We start from the raw sequence: 18,647 nt of genomic DNA, 5'->3' as shown, positions 1-18,647 counted from the left end.
TCTCTTTTAGTTAGAGGGGCGAAGTATATAGGAAAACAAGCGTTGGGGGTCGGAAGTAAAATCCTCAATGACGCCGTGGCGGGTGAGAATATAAAATCTTCGGCGAGGAAACGTTTCGGCGAAGCGCTAGAAGGGATAACCAGGCAAAGCGGTTCGGGGCGGAAAAAGCGTAGGAGAACTAAGACGATTAGAAAGAAGAAAACCACTAGCAGGCGGAAAACTAGAAAAAGGACCGTTAAACGTAGAATCGGGGCAGTAGCTCGTCGGAAGTCTAGGAAACACGTTCGTGACATTTTTTCCCTCAACTAAAAGATCAAAATGTACAAAGTTGAAGCGTTGATATCGGAATTGGACCTGTTCTCGGTCACCCCGTGCAAACTAGCGTCGAAAGCGCGTCTCCAACTTTCTACCGACCGATCTCAACGCTACGCGATGATTCCCAAATTGAATTTTGTATCCCTAAAAGCCCGGAGTACACGGATCTCGCGATGAGTCTCCTTCACGTAAAATGTAAAGTAACGCGGGAGAATGGGGCTAATTTAGACCTCGACGTTAAATTATCAACTTGTAATAACCTAATGCATAGTCTCTTCGATCAAATTGAAATTTACTTGAACGATAATTTCATCACGCCCTCGGCAAGTCGATATTCATATCGGGCCTATTTAGAATCGCTTTTGAACTATTCCGGTGAGGTGAAAACTTCTCACCTGACCTCGTGTCTCTACGCCAAAGACGCTGCCGGAAAGTTTGACGATATAATTACCAACTCGGGGAGCAAGATTCGTCAAGCAGCTATTAAGGATTCAAAGGAAATTTCCTTAGTAGGGGCAATATACGCCGACCTTTTCAACATTCCGAAATACCTTCTAAGTGGCGTGGAAATTAAAGTTCGACTTTCTAGGAGTAAAACGGCTTTCGTCGTTATGGGAGACCCCTCGTTAAACGTGGGAAATTTTAAGATCGCTATAACGAACGCTACTTTGGAAATACGAAAATGCAAGATAAGTCCTCAAATCATTCTGGCTCACGAAAACGCTCTCTTAAGCGCCACCGCGAAGTACCCCTTTACCAGAACCGAAGTGAAAAGTCGCGTACTGCTCACCGGCGTTTCAAATACGAGTCTCGACAATGTGTGGCTGGGGCCGCTTCCTCAACGCGTTATCATCGGCCTAGTCTCATATACGGCTTGCGCGGGCGATTTTCACAAAAATCCTTATAACTTTATCTCTCTACGTTGATAACCTCTCCAGCCCAAGTTTTCCCAGAATCAATTTGCCCGTGAATATTACACCTTGTTTACGGGGACGAATATCCATTTTAAAGATGATGGAAATAATATTTCGCACTCAGAATATCCGAGGGGGTACACTCTATATGCCTTTGATATCACGCCTGATCTTACCGCAAGTGACAACTCTCATTGGAACCCCGTAAGACGGGGACAGTTACGTATCGAGTTGGGATTCGAAACCCCGCTCACGGAATCGGTTTCGGTCGTTATTTACAGGGAATTGCATAGTTTAATGCAAATAGACAAGGACCGTAACGTGGTGATTGATTATTAAAAATGAACACTTTAGAAATAAACGAGATCCTCACGCATTTACCCGGGTATCAAGGCACCTTTGCTTCCGATAGACTCCCCGAATATATCCCTTCCTTCCCCGCCTCCCTGGTCGTTAACCTCGATCCTCACCATGGGCCCGGGACTCATTGGGTAGCTATTTACCTAGACGCTTCCAGGAGGGCTGGGTACTTTGACTCGGCGGGTCGTCCCGTGAATCTTCCCACGGTAAAAAAGTTCCTGAAAAAAATTCCTCGAAAATAGCCTACAATAGACGTCGTCTACAAGTCGTGGGAAGCAAAGTTTGCGGACAATACTGCGTGCTCTATCTGGAACATCGCTATAGGGGACGGAGTTTGACCTCCTTCGCTGATAGGTTCACGAGGCACCAATGGAGTAATGACAATCGCGTGGAGACCCTATTTAAGAAGCGGATTTAACCTACCTTGAGTCAGAGGGGGTATCAGCCAACAGGAACATAATGGAAAGACCGCTGGTAGTTGTCGATTTTGAATTCTTACTCGGCGCGAAAAACGAACCGGTCGTTAAAGAAGTTGCCATCGCCGTCGACAGGGAGTTTCCCCTAGTTAAAAGTGTATTCGTTAAACCTCCGTACCACGGTAGCGGTCTTTCTCATCACGTAGCCCGGAAAAATCAATGGGTCTTTAACCACATCAACGGTTACCTGTGGAACCATGGCGATACCCCCTACATCGAGCTAGAACATCTGCTCAAGGCCTTAACCGAGGACTCCGAATTCGTTTACTGCAAGGGAGAGGAGAAATACAACGTCCTCAGGAAACTCATCCCCAAGAGGTGATCGAACTTGGGGGAATCGGTTGTCCAAAGGCCAAGGACATCGCTATCGAGCAGAACTATCGGTGTCGATTTCATCGACGGGGAAGCCCGACGCTTCTCTGCGCTCGGGAGAAGGCCTGCCGCTTTGCCAAGTGGTTGGAGACCCATCACGCGGCGGCTACCTCGCCGTTCTTAAAAAACCATTACGTAATTTTCTCAATTCGCGCGCGTATTTTCATTTCGTATCATTTATCTTATATTCAATGTTATCATTTTTTGTAATATCTTCCTTTGTGTTAATAAATGTTTCGTTCGAATTTATGTTTTCTTATTTCAACATATGCGCCTAAACTTGTAAGGGGGGTGGGGGAAAGAGAAAGTCGAGATTTCTTTTAGCCGTCTAGTACCGGATCATTCCCGAAGTCGGAGATGTAAGAGGTAGACGTATTTTTTCTTTAGCTAAAGATGAATTTTGAGAAAAACAGAATCGCTAGTTTCAAGGGTTTTCCCTGTACGTTTTAAGCGTGAGGGAGCTAACGAAAGCGGGTTTTTTCTACGTCGGTCTCCGGGACAGCGTAATGTGTTTCTCCTGTCAGTGTGTCGTCAAGGACTGGACGGCCGACGACGTCCCGTTACTAAGACACGAAAAAGAGTGTAACTTTTGTCCGTTCATGAGCAATGATTTTTTGGGAAACGTCCCAGCCGTATCGATGGAGCTTGAAGGGACAGGGTCCAAGCCGATGCGATACGAGATTGCACGAACTCGTTCCTTTACTAGATGATTTAATAATAATTATATTACAAATAATATTAATAATAAGGAAGGTTTGCCGATTGATCCTTTAAGGGAAGCTAGGCATTTATCCAAAGCTGGTTTTTATTATAAGAATTTCAAAGATTGTGTAAAATGCTTTTCCTGTTCTGGGGAACTAATGAATTGGGATAAGGAAGATAGTCCGTTCGAGGAACATTGGGGAAATTTTCCTCATTGTAAATTTCTTATTTCAAGGGCAAGAAGTGGAAATGTAAAGCATTTTATAACCGCTGAGGATATCGTAGAAAAAAACCACCAATTGAATTATTCGAGTTACCCCGAATCACTATTAATATACGATTCTTTAAACGAAATAGTCGAAGTCTTAGATAAAGGGCAAGATCTAGACATGCCCGGGCAATAATAGATTTTATATTTCTCCCGAGGAATTCGAGGGGGGCCGCGTGATAAAAGACTTTTTTTAGGGGGTCGTTCACCCCCTCAGCGAGAGATGGAGAGAGGGATTTACCCCCGCCTCGGTTCTAAGGATCATTCGATCGGTCGCGGACGAAGGTGATAGACACCATTTTACTCGGCTTCCGTAAAAAGATGCATTTTGAGAAAAATAGAATCGCTAGTTTCAGAGGGTTTCCCTGTAAGTTTTTAAACGTGAGGGAGCTAGCAAAAGCGGGTTTTTTCTACACCGGGCACACTAATAACGTCATGTGCTTCTCTAGCGAGAGGGTCGTCAAGGGGTGGATGCCTAACGACGTCCCGTTACTGAGACATAAAGAACAGAATCGCTTATGCAAATTCGTAAATGACGAGAATACAGGGAATGTCCCCGTCCTAACACTGCCGAAAGACGATAAAGAGGAGACGGAGGAGGACACGGAGCTAAATCCTATGCGCCATGAGCTCGAGAGAATTCGCTCGTTTAACAAGGGATTCCCGGTTAATATCGTAGATGGTAGAGCCTTAGCTCGGGCTGGGTTTTATTATTTAAATTACAAAGATTCTGTTAAATGCTTCGCGTGTGAGGGTGAACTTATGGCGTGGGGAAAAGGCGACAGTCCTTTCGGTGAGCATAGGAAATATTTCCCCTATTGTAAATTTCTATTAGGGGAAGAATGTGGAAATGTATCTCATTTTATAGCTGACGAGGATAATGTAAAAACTAACCAGCCACCTTATTTTTCGACTGCCGAGAAAGCCATAGTATACTGTTTTTTGAAAGAGGTGGTTGACATTTTAGAGGGAGATTAAAGGAAACGACTGGAGACTAAACATTTTTGCACAATTGGATAATAGGTTTTGGAGGCCGTGGGAATCTTTTTTCCCTAACTTTCTCACGGTTTGAGAAATTCCTTTATCCAGGGGTCTCTCTCTCTTCCCACCTAGTTAGAGATTTCTCCCGGGATTTTAGTTCGATAGGAATCATTCGATCGCTAGTTTACGAAGGTGTCGGACAAAGTTTTTAATCTACTCTAGAAAAAAATGAATACCCTGGCAAAGCGAGTCGCTAGTTTTAAAAAGTTCCGGTGGAATATATGGACACTCTCGAACTGGCTCGGGCGGGCTTCTTCTTCATAGGACATAAGGACATCACTATCTGCTTGTGGTGCGACGGTATGGTGCGTGATTGGGAGCTGGGATCTAACCCCTTACATTGCCTCACCGCCTTGTTTCCCGAGTGCGAGTACGCCAAGCTCGAGTTCGCGAGAGCTACAGGAGACCTACGATGCCCAACTAGGTCCTATGAGGTATGCGGACGAGCAGTTGAAGACTTTCACCAGTTTCCCGCTATAGAAGCCGTGCCACATGGAACTCACCAACGCGGGTTTTTTCTACACCAACTTTACGGACTGCGTGAAGTGTTTTTTCTGTGGTGGTGAGATGGGAGATTGGGGTGCGGAAGACTATTTCCCGATTGCAAATTTGCAAAAACCTATTATTGCGATAACGTCTTTTTAAAATCATTCATACTCAACATCGCGTAAAATTTGACCTCGTTCCCGTAACTTTCTTTTTTCTCGATGTAGAAGATCGAACTAACTATTCCTTATTAAATAATTTCCATTTTAAAAGAAGAATCTCCCTTATCAATAATATTTTACATCCTATTTTAATAAAACATGTACAGAAAAGTGTAATAAAAAATGATTTAATATAATATGCGTCTCGTTATTTTTTTTTTCAATACATTTTAGGTAAAAAAGATAGGTAAGTGATGGTATCCATAAACTGAGGAGCGGGCTGAAGATAAAAATGGTATCTATAAAAAAATTTGATTATGGATAAGTAAATCATGGAGCCTTATCTATATTCCTGTTTATCCATAATCCTCTTATCTATATACAGGCTATCTTCTCTATTGCTAATGTCTTCAATGAATATTTTAATACTATTGGACCTAATTTTGTTAAAGACATTAGCGATAGATCTAATTTAAATGAAAATTGTTTTACTTACCTAAATTCACCCATTCAAAAAAAAATATATTTTTTTTAAACCGACCATACCAAGAGATATTGAAAATATTATATCTAACCTATAAAAATTGAGTTATAGTGGTTTTGATAATATTAACATAAAATGCTAAAAATAATTAATCTACACCACTTTCCCACATTATTAATTTATCATTATTAACGGGCACGCTTCCTACAATCTTTAAAAAGACTGTGATAGGTGGTTATTTTTTTTGCCTGTCCCAGGACAAAAAGTTTAAATTTTTTACCCTAAAACGTTTTATTCGTCTGTTCTCGGGGTAAGATTTACCCTGTCACGAATTTTGTGTAGAGGGAGTAATCTATCTTATATAAAAAAATCGTCTGCTTAAATTTCGTTTCACGAAAACATAACAGGTTTTGAACATCTTCACACGTGGCAAGCTTTTAATAACGAATATCCAATTGTTAAATGCTATTTAATGACTTTAAAAGTTGCTTAATGACTTAGACCTAAGGCGGTGTCTTTTTTTTATTATTATTAAATAAATAAGAAAAATGAGTCCTATATTGATGATCTCACCACCGGTCGCCATCTTAAAAACAAAACAAATATATAACCTTTAACCTCTAACTACTCCCTTCTTACGCCAACTCGTTTTTTTCGTCAAGATAGAATTGTAGTAAAATGACGTCATAAGGCTACACTTTTGAACCTGCTAAAAAAACCCAGAACAGGCAAAAAAAACACCTAATAATAACAATTTATAAAGCTGACGATAGAACAAACATTGAAAATTATAGACCGATCTCACTGTTGAGGAATATCTCCAAGATATTTGAAAAAATGATTAAAAAGCATCTCGTCAATTTTCTTAATTCAACGAATTTCTTTTCTAAAAATCAATATGGTTTCAGGCAAAAACTTAGTACTAATGATGCGGTTCGATACGGTTTCTCATCCCATTTTACTCAAAAAACTAGAACATGCCGGTATTAGGGGCATTGCTCGAAATTGGTTTAAAAGCTAATTATGTGATCGTGAAGTTGTAGTTAAAATTTCCGATAATTGCATTGAACCGTGTTTTTTAATTTCTATTTCTAATATATATTAATGAATTGTGTAATATTGAAATTGACCGGAATCTAATAACTTACGCTGATGATACCACTATTATATTAGAAGATACTACTTGGCGTGAAGTATTCCATAAATTACAATTGGCTTTATTTAAATTCTAAGATATCCTAAATTCACATTTATTTATTCTAAATATAAAAAAAACTGAATATATATGCTTTTCAAGTAGAACGCCTACTGATTTGCTAAATAAAATAACAATCCATAGAAATAGGTGTGTACAATGTAATACTAATTGTTTGGAAGTTGAACATATTTATAATATAAAATATTTGGGTATCATCATCGATGAAAGTATTAAATGGAAAAATCACATGTATTCTATAGTTAAACGATTACGGTGTTCTATGTATAAATTTTGCATACTCCGTGGATTTCTATCTTTTTGTTGGCTTAGACTCGTTTATTTTTCTCCAATACAATCAATCTTAACGTATGGCATTTTGGGTTGGGGTGAAACGTTTGATACAATTTTACAACCTTTAGACATTATGCAAAGAAAAATATAAAAAATTTGCTGAAGAGTAGACCGGTTAGAATCCCGATATATTTTATATAAACGATTAAGGGCCCGTTCCAGAGACGAAAAATTCTCGTTAACTAACGAAAAAGGGGGCGTGTCTTGTTAATTAACGAAACTTTTTCCAGAGACATTTGAACGAGACAAAAAGTTTTGTTTTTCAACCAGAGCTAGACGAGAGCTCCGGAGCTCTCGTTAACGCGTTCGGAGGCGAAAATAGTGAAAAAATGGCGGCGGAGTTTCTTCGAGCTAACATGATAAAACAAGGTGTAAACAATATCGAAACAGTTGTCCCGCTGAAAATAATGTATCGCGAGTGACCCAATACTATGAATTGAATATGAAAAAAGGATTTTTGGCACTACCAATCAAACATTTACCTGAAACCGCGTTTATTGAGCTACAAATGGGAATGGCCAAGGCCCGAATTGAAGACGCCCCATAGATTTTGCTACGCAGGTACAAATTCCTTTACCACTTATCATATACCGTATTTGTTTTGGAAAGACGACGAATTATTATTGACACAGAATTGTTAAGTAGAGTGTTTGTCGAATCATATAAATATCAACAGTTAAATTATTTTTGTATTACCCGTAGTTTTTTATTACATTGGTCTCCTTGTAATAAAAACAATTTAAAATTTCTAACCAACACGTATTTATTTATTGAAGTAGCTTTGGTATTTTTAAATGTAGTGGTCATTAAAAGACCAATTAATTCCTTTCCTGTCTCCTAATGATAAGTAATCATCCAAAAAATACTTCAGAACATCGAAAGGTTTGTTAAAAAAATCAAATCTACCGCCAAACCGAGTATGAGTGAAATGTAGAGTGTAGATGGAGCCGTGTGTACCTGTCATATGAGATAAATAAAAAACAGTGGGTAGTAGAAGGCGGTAAAATTTCCTGCTAAACCATTGTTATAACCAAAATGGCCGAGTACGTTGCTCTTTTGGCCCTTCGCGAAGCAAATGCGATAAATCAAGGTGTAAATCATGTTGAACCAGATGCACAGAGAGAAAGAATGTATCGTGAGAGACCCAATCCTATGGATTTAAGTAATGAAGAATTTTTGGCACATTACCGTTTACCTAAAACGGTATTTATAAAGCTTTGGGAAATGCTAAGACCTGATTTGGATCACCAAACACAGAGAGGTCTTCCAATTGATTCTGCTACGCAGGTAAGAATTTCTTTATCATTAATTAATAATTAAACGAAGAGAAGAGAAAGACTGATCTTTTCGTTTTATATTTAAATAGACATATATATAAAACGAAAAAAAGAACGATTTAACTGTAGTCTTTTCGTTTTAATGTATTTGAAAAGTCACTAATGGAGCAATTGTATAATGAAATTATCTTGTTACAGATCCTCATATGCTTGCATTTTTTTGCGACGGGGAGTATTCAGTGGGTCACGGCGAATGATTATCGACACAGAACAGTTAAATCTAGTGTGAGCCGCATCATTCGTCGTGTGACAGCGGCTATCAACAGTCGTATGCATCATTACATAAAATTTCCATCAACCCAGGAAGAGATCATCCGTACAAAGCTAGGCCTTATGGAGAAGGCAGGTCTTCCTGGGTGCCTAGGTAGCATAGACTGTACCCACATCCCCATCCAGAAACCGAGTACTCCCGATTCACATGTCTATCTGAATCGTTAAGGCCGGTACTCCATCAACGTCCAGTTGGTAAGCCATAACTTTGTATATTGAAATTGTGTAGTTAAAAATATGTTTCCCCATTTCTAATATTTGTACAATTCTTTAAAATTTATAACACATAGGTTTGCGATTCCACCACCAGAATCCTGGACGTTGTGGCGGACTGGCCTGGGAGTACTCACGATTCAAGCATATGGGCGAATTGCGACCTCAGGACCCGTCTCTCCTCAATGGATACAGAGGGAACATGGCTCATTGGAGATAGTGGCTACCCTCTGGAACCTTGGCTGATGCGTCCCATTCTCCATCCGGGAACTCAGCCGCAGGAGAGATTCAACCGTCGCCTCAGAAGAGCCCGAAGTTGCATCGAAAGATGCAACGGTCTCTTCAAATCTCAATGGCGCGCGTTGAGTGACTACGGAGGGAATTTGTTGTATAAACCTCAAAAAGTTTGTAAATTTGTTCTCGCTTGCGCCATTTTGTACAACTTCTACCTTGATGAAGGTGTGGAAATGCCCGAGTCAATGGTAGAAGATGGACAAGATGATGCAAGTGTTGCCCCCGAGCCCCATAACCCACGCTTGCAAGCTCGTGCTAATAACATTTTAAACCAATTGGTCGAAAACCTAGAACATCGCAGGAATCAGTAGACCAATTGGATTAAAATGGAATTTGCATGGCCTTGCAAGTGTTCTATTTAAACTTTAATTTGAAATTAAATTAAATTAACTTAAACATTTTTCTAATTTTTAAAATTGGCCCCCTCCCCCACTTTATAATGAGGATTACAAAAATTCTCAATGAGGTAGTCAGGGGTTCAGCGTTTGGTGATCTCAAGTCAACTACCTGCAATTCCCAAAACTTTTTGTGCCAAAAGTTCTTGTTATTTTCTCACGATACATTTTTCTTTTTGTTATCTGGTTATTCCTTGTATTACACCTTGATTTTTTGCATTTGCTTCGCTTTTAAACTCTCTATTAAACTTCCATTTTGTTAATAGCTGTCTAATTATTTCATAAAATGTTATATAGGCTTCAGTGATAGATTATATATATTTCCCTGGCTCAATTGATAAATATTCCAAAAAAATTATTGTAAAGGAATAAAACATATAATCAGAATTCAAATTTACCGCGAAATTGGCCTATTTATTTACGAAAAAAAATAATAGATGGAGACAGCTTTTTGATAAAGAAAACATCAGCTGACAGAAATATCTAGAAGAAACGTACAACCGCTGATAGCGATTCGCATAATAGTTGAACAATGAAAATAGTGAATTGGGATATCAGAATACAATGGAACAAAGTAGTTAATTATTCAAAATAACAATATGTTTAAGAGCGTGGGTTTATATGGGGTATTAATAATATTTTTAATGATAGCAAATTATATGTTTGAGTTTGAGGAGGGGTTAATTTTGAACTCATCAGGCACTACGGCATTATGAATACCAATGAGAATCAGGTTAGTGTTGTATAAATGATTTGAGAATTCTTTCAAAATTTTTACTGTCTGCTCTTGTTGATTGACCATCTGCTCTCGTTGATTGCCCATTTCACTAAGGATTGATGATAAAATATCGTTGAGCCTCTCCTGATTGTTAACAACAGATTGCGCTGCCTTATCTAAAGTTTCAGTCCCGCTACTTGGATTGGACTGTTGCGACCGCTGATGGGCTACTGGTATGGCACTTGGCTTTTTGTGGCTTCTTTTAGCAATTGGCTTATGTTTAGTGGAGCTCTCCGGGACGCTAGAAGTTGGAAATGTGTTTTCCGGTAAACTTTCTTCTGTTTATGAAAATATATCTAAGTTAAGGCAGTTGCTAATCTAAAATAAGCGCATTTCCATTTATACTCATTTGTGCGGTTCACTCGATCCCTCTACTCTTTTTGGATGTTATTGGATTACAAATTGATGAAGCTAAAGAAGATTTCACATAACTAATGGAACCCGTATTCAATTTTTTATGATATTTTACCGGGGCGTTTCAACAAGCGATGCCTAACATCACCACTGCCAACACTTGGTGGTGTATCCATAGGGCTTATGTGAAAAACTCCTGCATTTGGAGTCCCGGTATATGCACTTGTACTTGGTCTTGATGGTGGAGTGTAGGAAACATTGTGGGCAGTGACTGATAATGTTTTTTTCTGCATGTGTAATGTATTACTTGTAAATGTATATATCTATAAATTGTGTACTGCATGACATACTTGGAAATTTATAGCTGCAGTATCTATGCGGTTATCACCACCAGCTATCCCTCTAATTGCCGTTTCGCCAATTAATTTAACAACCCTGAGCTCAAGAGGTGACAGCTCATCGTAAGAGGCTGGACCCCCTCCAGTGGCTTTTTTGAACCTAATATTTTCTTGAGCCTTTTTCTTCACTACACTTTTGAAGTCGGACCATTTGGTTCTTAGTTGAGGGCCTGTTCTCGTCACACCCATTCCGACTGCTGAAACTTCCTTGGAAATTTCGTCCCAAGCTTTCGTTACGTCTTCGTTGCTCTCATATTTTTTCCCTATGCCCATTTCCCTGTTAACTAACCCTAATCTTGCCTCCAATCCTGCTACAAGAGCTTCTATTTCCCTACCATTGAATCTCTTACGCCTTTGCTCACTTTCTTCCCCAGTTTTGCTTTTATTTTTAGCCATTGTAAATAAGTCAAATTTGAAGATAAAATATAATAAAATAATAACAAAATATAATAATAATAAAATATGAAATATAGTAATATATAATTGAAAACTCTCTTTATATCCAAAACGTTTAGCCAGTTTCACTCTGAAAACACTCAACTGCCGACCGGCGACCGCCAAATTTAAAGCATTTCATTGGCTACAGCCGTGGGCGGAGCTTCGGAGAAAAAAAGGCGAAATAACGAGAGCGGGAGTTTACGAAGTCTCATTAAAATGTCTCTGGAACGCGTTTTTATCACTCTAGCCTAGGTCTCGGTAAATCGGTTTCGTTAAATCGCGAGTCTTGTTTTTAAACGAGACTTTTGAAAACGTCTCTGGAACGGGCCCTTAGTCTTCTGTCTCAAACAATTATACGCGAAAGAAATTCTGCTGTATACTTTTAAAATCAGAGAAACATTAATTCCACCCAATGTATATAAGACGCGTTATATTTATAGTGGAAATGTAGAAATTGAAAAAATGTCTAAAGAAATTGGCAAGAAACATGTAACATACTTAGGCCCTAAATTATACAATCAGTGAAATCGAACTATAAAAGAATGTGAAACTTCATCTTTATTTAAAACTAAAATTATAGCATGGTCAATTGATACCGATATATATAAATTGTATGTAAAATATTTTTTGTTTGTAATTCTCTCCCTTCAAAGATATTTGTTTATTTTGGTTGTTTAGCTGAATTAATCTGTATGTTTTATTATGTAACCCTCGCCACGCTCAAGCAATCTGTGCTTCTGTGGCATTTTTCGGTGATGTATTAATTACTAAAATATTTCTTGTATTTAGAATAAGGCATCAATAAATTATTATTATATTATTATTATAAATGAAGACACCATGTATTTATATATTTTATAAGTAAAATAACTGTTTTTTAATTAACATGTTGGCGCAAAATATAAAAGTGGTGGCGCCCAATAGCGCGTAATTGGCGCGTAATTATAGGATATTTTGGGAAACTAAATAATAAAATAATATTTTTCCATTTTTACGTAGCTTCCTTATTACAAGTGAAAATACAATTTTTAATTATTTCCTTATATCAGTGTTGGCGCAAAATTAAAAAAGGTGGCGCCTAATAGCGCGTAATTGGCCCGTAATTGGCGCGTAAGTGGGGTGGCTGAGTGGCTAGCACTTTAGCCTCGCAGCAAGAGGAGTCGGGTTCGATCCCAGCTAGTGGCACTGGGTGAAAATCTGGAACCACTCCTCCTGCGTAGAGTTTGTAAATTCTCTCCCCACTGGTTAAAGGGGTTTTCCACCGAGATCTTCGGTTTCCCCTTCCCATAAAAACTTGCTGAGGTTAATGGTAATAGTTAGTGTAGGGAGCTGTACGCATTGTAACCCGGCCACCTGTTACTTGATCACGCACAAGCAACATTGCTTATGTGGTCGAAGGTGGTACCTCGTTTATTAGATCTATTTAAAAAAAAAATAGTCTATTTTGGGAAACTTATTAATAAAAATATATTTTACCATTTTTACGTAGCTTCTGCATTACAAGTTAAGATTAAATTTTTAATTATTTCCTAAATTCCACGTTGGCGCAAAATTAAAAAGTGGTGGCGCCTAATAGCGCGTAATTATTCGCTAGCGAAACGGGTATAGGTGGCGCTGCCGTCGCTACCCCTGCAGCTTGGTTTTCCAGCGTATAGTGGTGATCCAAATCAAAACAAATCCAAGAAATATGGCGGTTCACATTAACGCTAGAGGTGGGAGAAGTTGTGCGGTCCCTTTTTGCAATAATACTGCGCTTAAAAAACGTAAAACTGAAGAAAATAGTTAAGAACCAAAGCCAGGATTATCATTTCATAAATTCCCAAGTTGTAAGAAACTTTTAAATGTATGGTTAACAAAGATAAAGTCGGGGAAAAGGCCTAGTAAGTGGGCTCAGATTTGTAGCGCCCATTTTACAGCTGATGACTTCTTGGAAAGAAATGGTGAGATGCAAATAATATTAATTTTTTTAAAATAAATTAATCGAAAAACTCATCAATAGATGGTAGATCTGTAAGAAGACGTTTGAAATGTAACGCCATTCCCTCCCAAAAATTGCCATGTAAGCCAATTAAAGAATCAACCGAAGTTAGATTAAAAGAACGAGCTCAACGTTACGTAAAGCGTTCTAAAGGTATTCTTATTTTATGGTAAACTTTTGTGAAATAATAAATAGAATAATAACACAAATTTAATTTTAAATCAAGCAGTTCTATGTTCAACATCACCAATAACAGATTCCATTGCTCCAAAAGTTGTTGAAAGCGCAAGTGAACCAGCTCCGGATGATAAAGTTTTTGTCATTATCAAACTTAGCTATGCTATCTGAAGTAACAACTGAAGCTCAAGGAAAGGACCAATCTCACAAACCATCTAGAGTAATAAATGCGTCTATTGGTGTTCAAGTTTATTTGGACCATGGAAAGTATTTTGCTGGGTCAAGAGTTGGAATTTCAAGCAATGGAATGAAAAATGCTGATTTTGTGTCTCTTACTGGCATTGGGAAAGAACTATTTGAAAGCCTTTCAAGTGAGGTTTTAGGGCTTGAAAACCAGAGCAAGCTCTAATTTTCTAATGCCTGTAAAATATAGGGTGCTGTTAACCCTAATGAAGCTTAAGTCAAATTTGACATTTGACGCTTTGGCTTCATTATTTGTCATTTCGAATCGAACAGTTTCAACATATTTCAAAAGAACCCTTTGTGCCCTTGCTGAAGTTTTGAAGAAATTTATCTTTTGGCCGGATATGGAAAATATCAGAAGTAACTTTCCTAAATGTTTTAAAGAGTTTAATAATACTCGCATTGTGTTGGACTGCTCAGAAGTACCTATGATGAAGCCCAACACATTTCACGACAGAGTGGCAACCTACATCCATTATAAAGGAACTCACACAATAAAAATTCTCATTGGAATTTCACCTTCTGGCATGATCACGCTCGTTAGCGACCCCTGGGGTGGAAAAGTAAGCGACAAGGAAGTCACCATTGAGAGTGGGGTCATAAATCTTTGTGAACAATTTATTGATGGAATTATGGTTGACAAAGGTATGCATAAAAGTGTAATATGCTAAAAAAATATTTTAAAACTCATTCAACTTAAATTTAGGCTTCCTTATTGAAGATGAATGTGCGGCCAATGGCATAGCTCTACACATCCCTCCATTTTTGAGAAAAATAACAGTTTAGTAAGGAAGAAAGTGTAAAAAATCAAAAAAATTGCATCAGCTCGTGTTCACGTGGAGATAGCCATTCAAAGAATCAAATTATTTAAAATTTTAAATGATAAATTTGACCTTGATTTAGTTCCCTACTGTGACGAAATTCTGAAGGTCATATGTGGATTAGTAAATTTACTAAAACCAATTCTAGCAGATGATAAATTTGATGACTAAGTTTAAATCTTATTTAATGACGATGATGATTATTTTATTAATTTTTATCAAATAAGTTTAAAAATCTTTTATTATAAATAAGACTTCAAGTAAAAATTCATTTATAACATTAATTGATCAAATTCATTTTACTTTTCTTATATAATACTAATTGGCACAGTACAAAATAGGAACTTTTTTGTTTTAAAAATCACTTACTCTTGACTAGTAATGGTAAATATAATTTGAAATAAAAATTGCACAATTTGACTATGTTTTGTTTCAAATAATCTTCGTCTCTTTGAATATCAATTAAAAGATAGCCCTTGGGAGAATACAAGAAAAATGAGCATGTTTTTATGTTTAACACATAAAGGCCAAGCTGAATTTGTGCATAGTAGCTTCTACAATCGTTAGTTGGTAAATAAATTCCGTCTTTTCCAATTTTCAAGAAGTTAAATTTGTTTTGAGCGACAGCATCTTCAATTGATATTTTCTTCTTAATCTCGAGTAATTTTATCTCTCCATTTTCCATGTATAATCCATCTGGACTAAAAGCTAGAAATGGATTATTTAAGTTAATTAAGAGGCCATATTCCAATACTTGTACTTTTTTAAGCCACGAAAATTTGGCCCGAGCAACTTTCTCCATTTTGTTCCCATTTTGATCCTTTTGGGCTTTCTCTAAACATCCGTTCTCCTTCTTCTAAGGCTCTTGGCTTTTCCCCAATGTATTTCCAAATTTCAACCATGGTGAGATTCACTATTATGGAATAAATAAAGGTTAAAATAGGATAATATAATAGAATACCAATTAAATGTTAGCATACCTTTTTGAGATGTCATCTTTTATTTGAACAATATTGCTCCAAGGCCTATTCTAACAATGTTTTAAGTAAATCCAAAAGGACTTCAAATCTTAATGACAGTATATAATTAGAACCAAACATTATGTCTTTAAACTTGACATTCAATCCTACTTACCAAGAAAACACTAATTCGCTGTTAAAACGTATATAATACCACCATCTCATCAGTAGCACACCACTATTTGCTGAATGCTGATCACCACTATACAGTTACACGCAGTGTGGATAGGGGGCGCTGCCGGAGTTTTCGTTAGCGAATAGGCTTTTTGGGAAACTAATTTTTCATTTTGTCATTCTGCGTTAAGTTAGCTCGCCAGGTTCCAAATTGATTTTGAGACCAGTGCAGAAAGTTTCGAAATAAAATATCGGTGGCGCGTTATAGCGCGTAATTTTTTACATTTAACAAAGTTTGTTACATATAAATTTGTGACATTTGTGATTTTTGTTAAATTGTCTCGCCTGGTTTCAAACTTATGTATTTTTGCCTAAATTGAATATTATCGAATTTTAAATTACTGAAGCCCAATAGCGCATAATTCGAGCGATATTATGAAATATGTTTCCTCTTTTTTCATGAGTTTTGCCACTGAATTCAAAACTTTTAAATGTGTTATAAGTCATGAAACCTTATGGCGCAAAATTTGAAACTATTGGCGCACAATAGCGCGAAATGGGCGCCTAATTATGTGCTTTCCTTTTTTGCAATTTGTAATTATTGGCGAGCTGGCGTCAACTTAACCCGCCTAGTTTCAAATTATGTTTCTTGAAATTTCAATCTGGCGCGAAATTTGAAACTTATGGCGCGTTAAAGCGCGTAATAGGCGCGTAATTTTTAAATAAGAAATTTTGATTTTCGTTTGATTGGCGCGCCAGGTTGACAACGCTGGCGAGGCGTGGCTTTAGGCAATCAAGTCGGTTATCGACTATCAATTTTTTTCATCAAGTATTCCTTGATTAGGATCTGTTTTTTTTTAAGAAATTATGTAATTATAAATTTAAAAAGAGTGTAAGGTAACTTTCAATGCTGAAAAATATTCCTTTAACTTAAATGATATGCAGTTTCCACATCATTATAGGTACCGTTTATTGCCCCCCAAAAAGTTGTAAAAATATCTCTTCGAAGTTTGAAGCACCGAGGATAAAAAAAACTAATACTCGCCGAGTTTAGTGAGTAGCTTATTCAAGTAATCGGGTACCCGAATAATAAATTTTGATTTTCGTTTGATTGGCCAGGTTGACAACGCCCTAATCGCCCAGTTTTTATTTGAATAAATATTGGTTTGGTGTATTTCAACGGTACTCAATTTAGATATCATCACAGAGCGGCATCGTAGCAATACCTCCTGGAGACTACTTCTCGCTGGCTGGCTTTTGGGTGCCACTTTGATTCTTCAGAAATGTTACCTTTGTAACATGAAAGGCGAGCTAATGACCAGAAAAATAAATTACATTGACACTATGGAGGATGCTTTCAACAGACCCGACATTGAAAACTACTTTACCAGCAGAAGTTTATTTTATCTAGAATCTGAGGTAATCTACCGTCCGCAAAATAAACTGCCAGCCACTGTAGAGTGAGCACGGTAAAAGTAACATCTTGATTTACCTGAAGAAAAATAAAGATAGGTACCTACCAAGGGGGGGGGGTGCATTCGCGGTACGAATCTCGCCTCATTTCGACTATCAGAGGAAAAAGGATAATTTCGCGACAACGTGTGACGTCACATGTTGTTGTGTTCCCAGGGGACCTAGTATTACCATCGAGCTAATATGACGTTTTTAGCTTGTTTGTCTGAATCATGGGTGATCGTATCATTTTAACTTTTTATCCGATTTTTTATACGCAATTAATGAATGTGGGACTTATTATATTTCGTATAAAATAATCAATGAGCCCAAATAAATCAAAGCCAAATTTTATTAAAAATTAGATCATTGCAAATTTGTATTTGAAAATTAAACAAGTTCTTGTTTACATAACATTTAAGTTTTAATTTTCCTAATTTTTTTAGATCTGCGTTTAGCGTCATATTCATTATTAACGTAAATTAAAAATGTCATTCTTATTTACGTTCTCATTTTCACGAGGGCTGAAATTATTTCTTTAGCATATTATTTACATGTTTCACAAATTAAATCGGTGACCGTTTTAAAAATACCTTCCTTTGTAATAATCATTGTAACATCTTTACTATTGGCATGAAAATTTAGGAACTCTTTTTCGAATAGTTTTACATCATTTAGAAAGGTTTTAGCAGGTACAATCATTCCCCCATACCTCAACTGAGTCACCCAACTTGGCTTATCATTACTACTATTTGGTGTTGATCTAGTACATTTCAATCTAATGTCAGGATACTTTCCCCAATACTATTTGGCAAGCCAACCAGCCAAGTACAATATTCCCCCATCTTCAGAGGAAATTCAATTTATTACAATATTTGATTTTCCAAAAGTTATTTTGGTTGGCGAAGCTAGACGATTTTTAGGGGAAGAACAATTTCTGATGTCAAAAAACAACTTATTGGTTTTTTTAGAAGGTGAAATAAATTGATTTATAATAGGACTAGAATGAGATTCCACTATATTGTTTGTAGGTTCTGATTCTTCTTTACTAAGTTTATCATCACTTACTAAATCAATATCAAGATCTTCGTAGGTAACGTCTGGTTTTGTAAATAATTGCGTAATTAAATTCTCATCAGTTACTTGTGCAACCACATTGCTATTTGGCTTAACAATTCCTGGTTGTTTAACTAAAATAATCATTCGTAGACTATACATAGCATTACATGGAGTGGTCA

At 37.2% G+C, this 18,647-nt stretch overlaps 1 protein-coding gene across 3 annotated transcripts; it reads left to right on the top strand.

The window, feature by feature from the left end:
* The first annotated feature begins 13,198 nt into the window (after positions 1-13,198).
* LOC149968923 (uncharacterized) lies at positions 13,199-15,242 on the top strand. Of its 3 annotated transcripts, none has more exons than XM_090173845.1 (5): positions 13,199-13,545; positions 13,612-13,736; positions 13,810-14,131; positions 14,277-14,648; positions 14,710-15,242. In XM_090173845.1, exons 3-5 carry the CDS (start codon positions 13,888-13,890, stop codon positions 14,787-14,789), a joined length of 696 nt encoding a protein of 231 aa, XP_090029971.1. In that variant the 5' UTR covers positions 13,199-13,545; positions 13,612-13,736; positions 13,810-13,887; the 3' UTR covers positions 14,790-15,242. The 3 variants fall into 3 exon arrangements, with proteins under 3 accessions (XP_090029971.1, XP_090029962.1, XP_090029953.1); XM_090173836.1 differs by having other exon boundaries at positions 13,605-13,736; positions 13,813-14,131; XM_090173827.1 differs by having other exon boundaries at positions 13,605-13,736.
* Positions 15,243-18,647: the final 3,405 nt, after the last annotated feature.

Source organism: Leiobunum rupestre, chromosome 1 (genome assembly GCF_980474605.1).
Source record: "Leiobunum rupestre chromosome 1, qqLeiRupe1.1.hap1, whole genome shotgun sequence".
Lineage (NCBI taxonomy): Eukaryota > Metazoa > Arthropoda > Arachnida > Opiliones > Sclerosomatidae > Leiobunum > Leiobunum rupestre.
Note: the sequence above shows the minus strand (reverse complement) of the source record. Positions and strands in the feature narration are given on the sequence as shown.